Genomic DNA, 13,886 nt, shown 5'->3' on the forward strand with positions numbered 1-13,886 from the left:
AGTGGTGGAAAAAATTACAGGAGCCCAGTTAAATTTGAATATTAAATGAAGACTTAAAACTTTTATTTTAGAATACACATCTACACTCTGTATATATGTGTACACACATATAATGCATACATGCTAGTTAGTGTAAGTATGTCCCATGCAATATTTGGGACACATACTTACACTAAAACAGTATTCATTGTTTATCTGAAGTTCAAAGGTGACCAAGTGTCCTGATTTGGCAATGCTACTGTCAATGTTGCTCTGTCCCTACTTTACTTCTTTCTACCATACTCCTACCTTTCTTTTTAAGAAATGGGGGGGGGAGGGGGAAGGACAATGGAAAAAATAAGGTATTTTACTCCTCTTCTAGAGCCTCAAAATATTATTTCCCTACTATTATAACATTTTTTCAGCATATGGATCATCCTCACTTGACTCAAAATAGATTATATGTAAGGCAGGGTGGGGTTTCAGTCCTCTTTTGTATGTCATATTTATTTGCATTGTGCATTTCTCTCTAATTTAGGACAGATGTGAGTACACATGGTACAGTTCAGTCCTAAAGCACAGAGTGGTTGAAAGCCCTTTTGTCTTTTCATGGCTTTGCACTGCCCTCAGAATAATATAATTAATGCATACACAAATGCCTAAAAGTGTCTGCCTTGCTATCCTGGGGTGGGGGATACCATTTGTTTATTTCATTTTGGGAGGTATAATTTTTTAGCTTGCTATCTGTCCTGTTCTATGAATGCAGGCAGCTCTCATTTTGCATCCAGAAGTCTTATATTCTGCTCAAGAATTGGACGAATTTGTACCAGATAATTTTTTGTATGTCTTCAAGAAACATGTTTTGTTTCAGATCTTTAAAAATTATTCCAACTCTCTCCCAAAGAAAGTAGATTCAGTTTGTTTATTTTCCCTTCAGAATCTCCTTCCTGTATTGCCATAATTAAAACAATTTGGGGATTTTCACATACGAAGGCTTATAAAATAAATCAGCGGCTTCTATCTGTCTCTGTGAATGCATCTAAGCACATCCACTCCATCACGGGCTGCAGCAGCAGGCAAGCTGGCCTCCTGGTTGCTGCTCTCTTCCAGAAACAAGACACTGAGCAGTGGCTCTTGTTTTTCCACATCTGGCCACCACCATTCCTGCGACCTCTTCTAGTTTCCCAAGTCTGTCACAGAACAACCACTAATACTAAACCTCATTGAGTAACTTCTTTCCTGCCACGGAAAAGAAAAGAAGAAATCATGTAAGAAATGACAAAAAGGAAAAAGTGGGGGCTACAGAGAAAAAAAAAGAAAGAAAAAAAAAACAAATAGGAGAGGAAGGAGGGAGGAAAATGAAAACAAAAGAATGAGATAAAGAAAAAGGAACAAAATATCCGAATTAGGGGCTTAAGATTTTTTTCTCTGCTTCTTATCAAGATGAAGTAATTGTGCTCAAAAAAGATTTATAGGTCATCCAATCCAATACCCTGGTCATAAAATGGGCTTGAAGCAGTCAGGCTGAGAACCTAGTTTTGCAGCTACCCACTAAATAACTCTTTTCTTTTGCACAACACAGTTTCTACATTAAAAAAATAATAATAATAAACTTCCCAGTTTTACTTTCATGTATATCAAGGCTTATAATGGCTATTGGCTTTGATTGTTGCACACTGGTTGTAAACAATGATGCTTAAGGTTATATTTGCTCAATCTGTATTTTAAACAGAATATTCTCACTCCTGTCCACTTTTTTTTCTGAAATCAAATATTGCATTATAGTTTGCATGTCCCCTCTAACTCAGTCTGTTTTGCCAACTCAAAGTCTGACAGACCTCTTAACTGTGTTCCAAAATACTTCTAATTCACATGTTGAAGACTGCTTTTCATTCTTACTTACACTATATTCTTTTGTCTCCCTATTTACTACTTGAATGTTAATGCTTGAAGAGCCTTTTTTTGCGATTTCTTTCCATTTTTGCTTCAGTGGATTCATTTCTTGGGTCATCTAGGTAGTGATCTACCATCATAATTTGTATATGATAATCCAATAAAAATTATTCAAAGGGGATAAAGCCTAAGCATCCTGGAGGATATGTGGATACAGCAAACAAACAGAAACAAGCCTTGATCACCATAAAAAGATGGGGAAAAATGAAGTATTACTAGAAATTCATAGTTAAGTATATGTCACTAGAGAGTAGAACAGCTAAAGAAAATTTCTTACAGAGAGCACTACTGGTTTCAATAGCACAATCACACAATTTCTATTTATTTCTCAGAGGACTTTAAAAAGATGAAATCTAAGTACACTGCTGGGGGAATATACATTATTAGGAAAGAAAACCAATGAATTTATTACTGTGAGTCAAATATTAGAGATACTCTTCCTTTATGGCTCTTATAAATTGTTAACTTAATTAAGCATATTCCTAGGAATCAGCTATGTATGTATGTATGTATGCATATAATTAAATTAAGCTCTAAACACTTTATTAATTAAATAACTGGTTATGAACACAAAAACAGTGTTATGCTACACAGAGAGAGTGAGGTCGAATGGAAAAAGACCAAGATTAACAGTCAGCGGCAATTCCCAAGGCCTCCTTTGCTGAGGGAGCTTCACGCAATTTTAATTTAGCTGTATTGGGGTGAGGGATCTCTCCTCTAAAATTGGGATCCAGGAATGCTGCCCCCCTGCTTATCTCCCAGGGAAACTAAGAAGTTTTGGATCTATATATCAATATTCATCCACATGTAAACATTACAAGCAAACTATTTATAAAATAGATTGTATCCTCTGACATTTGTACTAGTTGTATAAATAAAAATAAATAAAACACTATTAAAAATGAAATCATTACAATAACAATACCACTAAATATACAGAAGTTGAAAGGGTTTTTAAATTATCACATTTTGGAAAATCTGGTATTTTCTTAAATCTTGGGCTAAAACATGATTAAGAAATAGAAATGGCTGAACATGATTGAGAAACAGAAAATATGTTGTTATGGCAAATACGAAATCTGAAAGTAAAAATTTTAACACTTATAAAAATTATTTTAAGAAAAATTTATAAACTATAATTCTCTACAAAATCATAGAAAAGTTGTATGTAACAAAATCAAAACTTTAAAATTTTTCTCAAAAAATAATCAGGCATCATTAAACACAGAGCATGAAAAAATACAAAATTGAAAATATTCTAAGTACCCATCATCTTATATTAATCCTAAATTTTAAATTGTCAGAAAACAGTACATAAAATATTGCAAAGCTTTGAAAAATGAGTAAATATAAATAAAATATTAACTTATGTGGCAAGTAAAATCAATACTGAACTATAATGGATAAAAAGGCAGTCAGAATACATATGCTTACGAAAAATAAGCAGGAAATTAAAATGGGGGATGTGTACACAAAATAGAGTTAATGAACTTTTTTTTTTTTTTGGTAGAACCATAGCACCACCTTCTGGCCATTTCTACATGACAACAGAATTAAAGAGGAGCCAGGGTCTACATTTCTAAAATAAATGCAAATATTTTGAAGGCTTGAATTTAGCCTCTGACCTCTGACACCAAGAAAAAAAATATATATATGTATATATAATTAGATAAAAAACACTTATTTATTTTAATTTGTTTATAAATCATTACCCTTAAAAACACTTTCCTATCTACAAATTTTTTGCCATTAGCAGCATAAAGATTGCTTATTAGATAAACATTTATTCTGGAAAACACTTGAAAAACAATTATCAAGCGAACATGCATTTGTAAACTATACTGCATACTTACTATAAATCACATTCCTTTATTAACAAAGTACATTTCCAAATATAAAATGACATAGGAACTGCAAACAGAGTCTCTCCAAAATGTACGAAAACTAGCCACCGTTTAAAAGCATTTCATTTCAAATACCTCTACATTTTACCTGGTCATAATGTAATTTAATCCTTTTGGTTTGGGATCTGAGTTGACCCAATAAAGAACCTCCTAGACATAAAGACACATTAAGTATAAATACCATTATTCTTCTATAAGAAATCCTGACTGTACAGAGAAAGACATGTCTCATATGACCTCACTGATATGAGGAATTCTTAATCTCAGGAAACAAACTGAGGGTTGCTGGAGTGGTGGGGGTGGGAGGGACGGGGTGGCTGGGTGATGGACATTGAGGAGGGTATGTGCTATGGCGAGTGCTGTGAATTGTGTAAGACTGATGAATCACAGACCTGTACCTCTGAAACAAATAATGCAATATATGTCAAAAAAAAGAAGAAGAAGAAGATAGGAGGGGAAGAATGAAGGGGGGAAATCGGAGGGGGAGACGAACCATGAGAGACCATGGACTCTGAGAAACAAACTGAGGGTTCTAGAGTGGAGGGGGTGGGGGGATGGGTTAGCCTGGTGATGGGTATTAACGAGGGCACGTTCTGCGTGGAGCACTGGGTGTTATGCACAAACAATGAATCATGGAACACTACATCAAAAACTAATGTAATGTATGGTGATTAACAATAAAAAAAATTTAAAGGGAAAAAAATTCTGATTGTAGTGAAGCTGGACTCATGCCGAGTTTGCAATATTTTGAACATTTAAAGAGAATCTTAAATGTGGTTCATAAACTGTGAGGCCTTTTTAATCTTCTGCTAGTGCTTAAAAATACTGACCAAACAAGGGCAAGTGTGAATTATTACCTAATGAGCAATGGAAAGAAATGATTGCCTACTCCACTTTTTTCCCAAATGGGAGAGATATCATCTTGAAAACTTTTAGCATATTTACTTGAAAGCACTGGTACATTATTTACATGTAACATGGGTAGATAAACATATTATCCCTTTTACTTTCTTTCCCCAGAATACACGCCATCCCACTTCAACTGTTCTTCAATTTAAACACTCAGCAGATTCCACCTGATACGACATTCTCAAAGCAGAAAGGTATTTTTTCATGTCTAGGACTTTGCCAGGCACAATCAAAGGCCTAACCCTCTTCTAAAATAACTGGATGATCTCTAAACTAAAGTTAGAGAAGGGTCGTTTCTGATAAAAACTGAGAATAACTACAGAGAATAACAATGAATTGTGTAAAAAAAAAAGTAGTGGTTTGTTAGATTTTCTTAATGAGATAAAGATGAGAATTCTGTTGAAGGAATTTTTCACATCTTAGTATCTCAGTGAGAACAATGTCTTTTGGGATGGGGAGGACTTAGAAAAACATGCTAAGATATGTGGCATCTTACAGAGAATTTTCTCAGGAAATGTGATTTTGAGTATGGAGTTGCTGATTTAATGTCTCTTCTGCTCTCTTGGTCTCACCAGTTCCCCATGTCCGCTCAGGGACAAAGCTGCATACTCTGGGATTGGGGCATTAGGACATCTTTAACATACGGTGTCACTGCAAAATTCTGCTTGGAATTAATTCTAATTCTACACTTTCCACCGGTGGATGTGATCTCCTATTAGAGCAGTTGGTATGCCATTACTAGTTTCTGAGTCAGGGCACGAGTTCACATTGTCCAAGCAAAGTAAAGGCAAGCTACTGAATGTCAATACATAGGGAACACTGCCATTTTTTGTTGTTTGAGCATGAGAAATTATGGACAAATAGGAAATTCAGAAAAATAATTGTGGATTCATATTTATTTTTAAATATGTTTCCCTGATCTGGTGGTATTTATTCATCTTTAACAAGACAAAGCTATTACCTGCCGCAAAGCTATTTATGCATTGAATATGCATCCATCTACTGATGACTTAAGACAGGATCAATACACTACTAGACATTGCTTTGGAGGACTTTCCCTACCTTGAGTTTCCTGACAGCATCTCTCACAACTTCTGTTCCTTTAGGCTGCTCCACTTCCGTACTGCCAAGAAACTGAAAATGGCAATTTGTCAGAAATAGGCTTTACCACATGGTACATCATCAAATCATTTTGAACTGTAACATGGCATAACATATACACATGGGAGGTGCCTGGGTGGCTCAGTTGGTTAAGCATCCGCCTTCGGCTTAGGTCACGATCCCAGGGTCCTGGGATGTAGTCCTGAATCGGGCTCCCTGCTCGTGCTCAGTGGGGAGCCTCTTCTCCCTCTCCCACTGCCCCTAACCCTCCCCCACCTTATGATCACTCCCTCTCTCTCTCTCAAATAAATAAAATCTTTAAAACAACAACAACAACAGAATACACATGGTATGGTAGTAATGCAAACCCAAATCCTAATTAAGCAGAAGATTTATTAATTTATATCATTTTATATTATGTGAAAATGTAAACATATTACTTAAACACATACAATGCCTATTATTCAAAGATTTTTTTTAAAAACTTTTTTCCTAAATATTGTCATTTATTTTTTTTCATTTTTAAAGATTTTATTTACTTATCTGAGACAGAGAGAGAGAGAATGAGCATGTGCATGAGTGGGTGGGAGGGCAGAGGGAGAGGGAGAAGCAGGCTCTCCACTGAGCAGGGAGCTTGAAAGGGGCTCTATCCCAGGATCCCGGGATCATGACCTGAGCCAAAGGCAGACAGTTAACCGACTGAGACACTCAGGCGCCCCCTAAATATTTTATTTGAAGATTTTTACAGGAAAGAAAACTAAAGCTACTTTCATTATGTTAGAAGGAAAGGAATAAAGTTGACTTAAAAATTTAAGATTTAAAACATATTAATAATACATAAATTATTAATTTATCTGTAAATTCAAAGCATATAAATGTTTTTTATTTGTTACTTGATTTAAATGTCATGGTATATTTTAAGATACTAATATGATTTAATACAGTTCCTAATTTCAAATAAGCATTTTCTTTGTTTTCCAATTATGACACTCTTATAGTACATAAGCTTTTAAAATATAAACTTTTAAAAAACTAATTACTCCAGCTAAGAGCTATAAGCTAAACTACATTTAAAAATAAAACATGGATCTACGATTTTACTAAATTTTAAAATATCCCTGAAGGTTTTTAGCTAATACCTGAACTATCTACCCCACACCCAAAAGAGAAAAAGTTTCATAATAATTACCATGTTGTGACAGACCCTCTATCCTGGAGAGATGTAAGACCTCCTAAACAGAAGTCCAATTTCATGAAACATGTAAGACTAATTAGAATTGAAGTATGGATATTTTATTCTATAAGATATTTCTATATAATAGCAAATAATCATTAAATGCAGTAAGTGTATATAATTTCCCAGACTTTGTCCACATAGTACCAATTATAACACCAGTGTGAGTTAAAAACTCATCACTCCTTATGTAAATACACGTGTGTGTGTGTGTGTGTATACACTTTATATGAAGTAAATAAGTAGAATTTTTTTATGTTAACTCACAGAATGGAAAGGAGCAAAACAGTAATGTCAGAGTATCTTCTTATATCACATTTTATTCCTTCCTTCATTCTTGGAAAAATAACAACAATAACGACTAAGGAAATCAGAGTTTTGTTTTTTCAGAATGCGCTCTCTGTATTACCAGCATGAGAATTACCCCGGGAACAGGTTAAAATATAAAACGCAGATGCCCTGGTCTAAAAAATCAGCACCTTTAAGGTAGGGTTAAGGGAATTATATTTCTAAAAGCATCACAGATGATTCCTTGTACGGCAGTCTAAGAAACAGAGTAAGAAAACAGTAACAAGTCAGAGGATAGCGGGGGCAGGTACAAAAAGTGACCTGAAAACATAGCTAACTGCTGGTCCGCTTTCTCGTGAGCTCCCGGAGGAGAGAGTGTGAGGCTCAGAAGCATTAGGGTAAAAAAAGTTTCAGTTCTCAGATTCTATAAGATATAACAGTTCTTTTTTCTTACGTGCTCAAACTATCCCAAACAACCCTACAACGGCCTACAGACGGTATCATCGGGCACTTTGGTTTGCCCAGGCGTGACCTCAAGTTGGTAACCAGACCTTCAAAAAAGACCAAAATAAATGGGAAATTCTCAGCTTAAAAGGAATTGAAAACGTGCTTCTAAGATGTGGGACACAGTCAAATCTATTCTTGACACCAATGGACCTGTCACATTGCTTCTGTTTCAGATCAGTGTATTCAACCTTGGCTGCATGAAAAAAATCACATAGGGGCTTTCCACAGACCAGTGCCTACGAGTATGATTTAATTGGTCTGGGGCAGAGCCAGGGCATCTGTACATTTTAAAGCTCCCCAGGAGATTTTAATGGGTCAGTAGGTTTGAAAAGCACTGTTTTAGATCCTCCGGAAGGGATAAAGGGTTCAAGGTGACAGGAAGAGAGTTAACACAATAGTAGCTATTTAGTTCTGAGTTAATCCACCGGGTAAACTCCTGTTCTCCTTCTCCCTGAATTTATCATATCCCTGAGAGATTCTGCATTAGTGAGTGGTCTAGAGTTCGCAGAAACAGGGAAACAAAGGTAGACTCTTTATTGGTAAGTGATTCTCGAACTAGAAGGAAGTGCGTGATGTGTCAATAACAGACTATAAGAGTTACTGGAAATATTTATGGAAGAATATTCATTTTTCAGCAGAAATGCCATGACTCATAAGTATTATATGTAAATAGGCCCACATGGGAAAATTATGGAAGAACTCCAAGTACATTCTAAATGAATTAACCTCTTGCAGTGCTCCAGGAACCTTTTAATATATTCTTTTTAAACAGTGCCTTTAATTAAATCATCTGAAGAATGAAACACAGAGAGAAGCCTTGAACGATGGTAGGAATTAAACTGTGCAGACATCTAATATGGAGCTTGCCACTTAACCCAATTATTCTATGTAGTGTTAGATAACCTAAAGGGAAGTCATTTTAAAAATGAAAAGTAATCATTTGTTATAATATTTCCTGTACTTTTTAAATTATAAAAGTCATCATGCTACTTACTCAGGTTAAAGAAAGCATATTTATATGCATTCCATATGTCTATATAAGATACTTATAAAACCCTTAAAATATGATGCAGCATGCTGGAATAAATTCTAGGCTTGGAATCTTAAGATATTAGAAAAGTCACTTAATCTCTTATTTGACTTTTGAAAAATCAGGATAGTGATACTGCTCTTCTCTCCTTATAAAATTTTTTTTGAGGGATTCCATTTCTTTATTTAATGACTATATGGGGAAGACACCAGAATTTAGCGGATACTGTTGGTACCTGCTCAGCTGTCCTTTGATAGATCCACATTATCAGCACTAGGAACCATCCTCTGGCTTCTGCACACTTTGCTGTTAAGAGCTCACACTCCAGATCTTTGGAAGATTCCCTTTGAGCAATGAAGCCACTTGGCCAATACTGAGCTAGAAATGCCTGGGAGTTTTTTGCTCCCCCCACCCCACATTACCACATTTTTTAGTCAATGACTAGTATGAAGTACAAAGGCCCAGTTCCTCTGCTTGGACATAGGGTAAACTCTGTGATGTAACGATACCATGCTGAGCTTCCCTCAGAATCAGACTGAGGTTGGGGCTTCACTTGATGCTGTACTCATCCTTGATTTCTTCCCCTTGTCTGCCCTCCTTTTCCATACTCTTACTTTGCTCCTGGGAGCTCTCGCTTAATAAATTACTTGCACCCAAATCTTTGTCTTAGGATCTCATTCTGGGAGAAACTGACCTGTTAAGACACTATTAAACACTTAATGGCTTACATTTAGGAACATACAGTCCAGCATACAAACTCAGAAACAGGGGCGCCTGGGTGGCTCAGTTGGTTAAGCAACTGCCTTCGGCTCAGGTTATGATCCCGGGGTCCTGGAATTGAGCCCCGCATCGGGCTCCCTGCTCGGTGGGAGGCCTGCTTCTCCCCCTGCTTGTGTTCCCTCTCTCGCTGTCTCTGTCTCTCTCTCTCTCTCTGTCAATTAAATAAATAAATAAAATCTTAAACAAAAAAAACCCAAAATCAGAAATAATAAATGCTCTTGTTATAAGTGCTATGAAAAGGCTTGTATGCAAATTAGAGGGAGGATTTCATCTTTTTCTACTCTGCCTGGTGCCTGAAGCATAAAAGAAAAAAATGAAACTCAAAATCAAGCCAAGGCCAAGAGATTATTCCATCCCATACCAACTGAGCTGTTAACTAGCTGGAGGAGTTGAGTTCCAGAATCACGGGGCCCCAAGCAACTGCCATGGTTCAGAGGGAGGTGAAAGAGAGTAATGCTGCCAATAGGAAGAAGTAGTTAAGTGTTCTAGGAAAAGCCAAAGGGAATCAGAAAATTTTGATCATTAATATTACTAATTAGGGTTGTCAGATTAGCAAATACAATTATAGATCCTGCTGTTGGTGGGAATAATGGTACAGTAGCTCTGGATAATAGTTTGGTAGTTTCTTTTAGAATTAAATATGCACTTATCATAGGATACAACATCTGCACTTTGGGGTACTTATCCCAAAGAAATGAAAATTTATGTTCATGTAAATATTCTGTGCACTGATGTTCAAAGTAATGTTTGTAATAGCCAAACACTGGAAACAACCCAAATGTCCTTCAGTGAATTAACAGTTAAATTGTGATACATTTATACCACAGAATACTACTCAGCAATAAAAACCAGTGAATTATTGATACACACAACAACTTGCATAGATCTCAAAGGAATTATGCTGAATGAAAAAAAAATCAATCTCAAAAAGTTTTTTTCTGTTAGGTATTTACCTAAGTGAAAAATACAGGATTTTTTATTTTTTAGCGTTCTCTCTCAAAAAAAAAAGGGACATTGGTATGTTTAACATTTTAAACTGAGTAAAAATAATTGCTTTTATGTTTTAGCAACTTTATGTTTTAGCTCCTCCATGTGGCAGGAAAAAACAATGATGAGAAGAGAGTATAATGTATCAGACTGTTTTTGCTTTATACATGTCGATTCAGAGTATCATTTTTCAGTGTGGCAAAGAGCAAGAGAAAGGTTATGTGTTCTGTTGCAAGTGGTAATGATTGGTGGCATTTTTTCTCACTTTAAGTATTTAAAATTTCATCAATTATTTTTCTTCATAGTCACAAATAGGTAACATTCAGTTTAGTACATATTTTTTTAAGAAAGATCAGGAATTAGACCTTACATAAGTACAAATACCTGTCCTTCACAATTGTGTGCCTATGCTTTGAAATGCTACAACAAAATGTTTCCATTTTATCATATATAAACATTGATATTTTAATAGTAATGCACATTCACTTTTGGGAATTTAGGAACTACAGAAAAATGTATCAATGAAAATAAGCATCAGCTTTTATCTCATAACCAAGAGGTAGCTATTATTTGAAAATATTATCTTTTAAATTCATGTTACAATATAAAAAAATAAAAAAAATTCATGTTACAATAATAATCAGCCAATGACAATATTGGACAAACTTGTGAAAACAAACAAAACCTCTTAAATTTCTAAAAATGACTTATCTATTTATTTACTGGGCATTATTGTGTGTGCATGTGTATTTAAATTTTTACTACCAGCCAAATTATTAAGAGTTGAGATTAAAACATTAAATATGATTCCTAAGCAATATGGACAGATAAGAAAGACATAAAAGACAAAAAGGGCATTTAGAATATATTAGACTGTAGGAAGTCAGATGACCTAAAAATATTTTCTGTATTCTTAGTCTATATATTGAAAGGTATGCCAACATGGCATGTATCTTCCACAAACTATAAAATATCTTTGAAAAATCTTCTATAAATACTTTGACAAATACAGAGAAAATTTTGATAGTATAAAGCTAATTATATACTCATATACTAAGCTAATATATATACATATAGCCTATGCGTCTCTCTGCTCAATGTATTTGAATACTCAGCAGATGCACTCCCAACAGGTATTTTAGAAGCTACAGTCTGTTAAAATTAAAACCAAAAATGTCATCAAATATATAGATTTCTCAAATTAAAATGCTATTAAGATATTTCACTTCCACAACCAATTTTTAATTAATTAAAATGATAGACTTCTCTTTTAAATTAATCTCAAGTAATGCCTGTATTGTTTCTTCCAGTTCATTCATTGTATTCCATCATACCTACAATAAGCATTTTGCAAAAATGTGTGAAAGTTTGAGGATTCCATCTTCATTTTCGGAGACTGATATTTTTTCACATGACAAACTGCATAGTTTTATGATTTGCTTCTTTGCCAGTAGAGAGCAGTGTTGCACATCACATGGATTCATTTATACTACCAGCTTTACTTCCTCAAATGTTAAGATCACTCTATGAATAAAGTAGGGTTTTTTAAAACGCCAGATAAATAACAATTAAAATAATTAACTAAAGAGTTGTAAGTTTAATTGCTATGAAATTTGACACTATTTAACATATGAAAGAGATAGTTTATGACAGAAATACATGAAATACATGCTTTACTTATATCAAATTCAAAATATGCCGATTTTACGTAGATAAGATGTTCTTTATATAATTACTTTAAAATATTAAGGGAAAATAATTTCTACTTTTCACAACATAAAAGATTTATCTAATGTTAAGGTTAATAAATAATTGGCAGATAATGACCAATGGACATTCTAAATGTAGAATAAAATAAATGGGCATGTCTCTATCTTTTATAACCAAGGTTGCAGAGCCTCAAATAGGATAGGGCTAATTTTCTTGGCATTAACTTCACTGCATACGTGTTAAAAAAAAATGTACTTAAACCTTCTAGCTACTCAACTGCACCCAGGAGATAAGCCATATAGGAGTAAGCCAATTTAATTTTATAGTCTTTATTTGCCTGACTTGCCATGTCAGTATGCCAAGCAATGCGGAAAAAAAAACATTTTTAAAAGGCACATCATAACATTCAACTGCTAACAAAGGGTCAGAATCAATGAGATTTAAACCTATTACTTAATCACCAAAACCATAATCCTGAAAAAAAAAAAAAATCCACCAAAAAGAAAGGTTATACTTTAAACTAAATACTCTGAAGGTTATCCTTTAAAGGAGGGCCAGGAAATTTTGATGGAGAATTAAAAAAAATATTGAGCTCAGTATTTAAAAACTCTACATTTTATATTTGATTTGATATTGGGTTTCTCATTTTATGATGGCAACTTTCTATTAAATTATTTCTGTTCCTCTTTTACATGGATACTGAGTGTACCATTTTCATAGGCTCTTGCTTTTAAAATGAGAGTTCTGAGTTTAAGCCAAAACAAACCTACTGGCTACCACAAGAAAGTATGGTGTTCCAAGGTCTCCCAGACTGAGTTCTGCATCCCATGCGTACAATAAGCTGCATCAAGTTTTTGTCCTGTCCCAGAGGCACCTCCTCAGTCAGACTTCCTTCACATATGAGAAGTGAGACAGGCAAAGTGAAGTCAGGGCATTCACTTGTATTGTTATAAATAGTATTACAAAAATAAACCAATCTACACAGAGAACCAAAACCATGGGCTATGGAGCCAGACGGACTTCACAATCCACCTTCTTATTAGAGAACCACTCTAAATGAGGCTGTGGACTGTGTGGTTATGGGCTGTGGAGATACTGTCATTCAACTCCCATTATTTTAGGGATGCGAAACTGAGGACCAGGAAGTTGAAGTCTCTTCTCAAGGTCGGGAAGCTTGTTAGTAGCAGAGCTAGGGCTAGGATTCCAGCCTTCCTATTTTTCAGACACATGCTCTTTACTTACCTTAAATAAAACAGAAACACAATGAAAGATAATATGTACACTGGGCATATATACTCATTTATGCTACATCCATTTGGCTGATTAAAATTTATGTTGTATGTTCTTTCTTTCTATTGTGAAATATGCTTAAAATCTAAAGGTGTTAAAAGAATATTTAGTTGGCTTTACAGTGAGGTAACCTGAATTTCCAAATACCATTTATTTACTGAGACTCTCAGAGGCTCAATTTCATCATTCATAAAATGGGGATAAATTCACAGTG

The 13,886-nt window shown here is 34.7% G+C and overlaps 1 protein-coding gene across 7 annotated transcripts in view; it reads right to left on the reverse strand.

Annotated features, from left to right (window-relative positions):
- Positions 1-13,886, reverse strand: part of GULP1 (GULP PTB domain containing engulfment adaptor 1) — a 248,835-nt gene that overhangs the window by 45,824 nt on the left and 189,125 nt on the right. For all 7 annotated transcript variants that reach the window (XM_073881435.1, XM_073881423.1, XM_073881411.1 and 4 more), the window contains one exon: positions 5,808-5,879. In XM_073881435.1, coding sequence (XP_073737536.1) covers positions 5,808-5,879 — 72 coding nt within the window. The remainder of the gene's footprint in view (positions 1-5,807; positions 5,880-13,886) is intronic.

This window comes from Callorhinus ursinus, unplaced genomic scaffold (assembly GCF_003265705.2).
Source record: "Callorhinus ursinus isolate GAN/ISIS: 27379988/994484 unplaced genomic scaffold, GSC_fseal_2.0 scaffold2, whole genome shotgun sequence".
In the NCBI taxonomy this organism is placed as follows: Eukaryota; Metazoa; Chordata; class Mammalia; order Carnivora; family Otariidae; genus Callorhinus; species Callorhinus ursinus.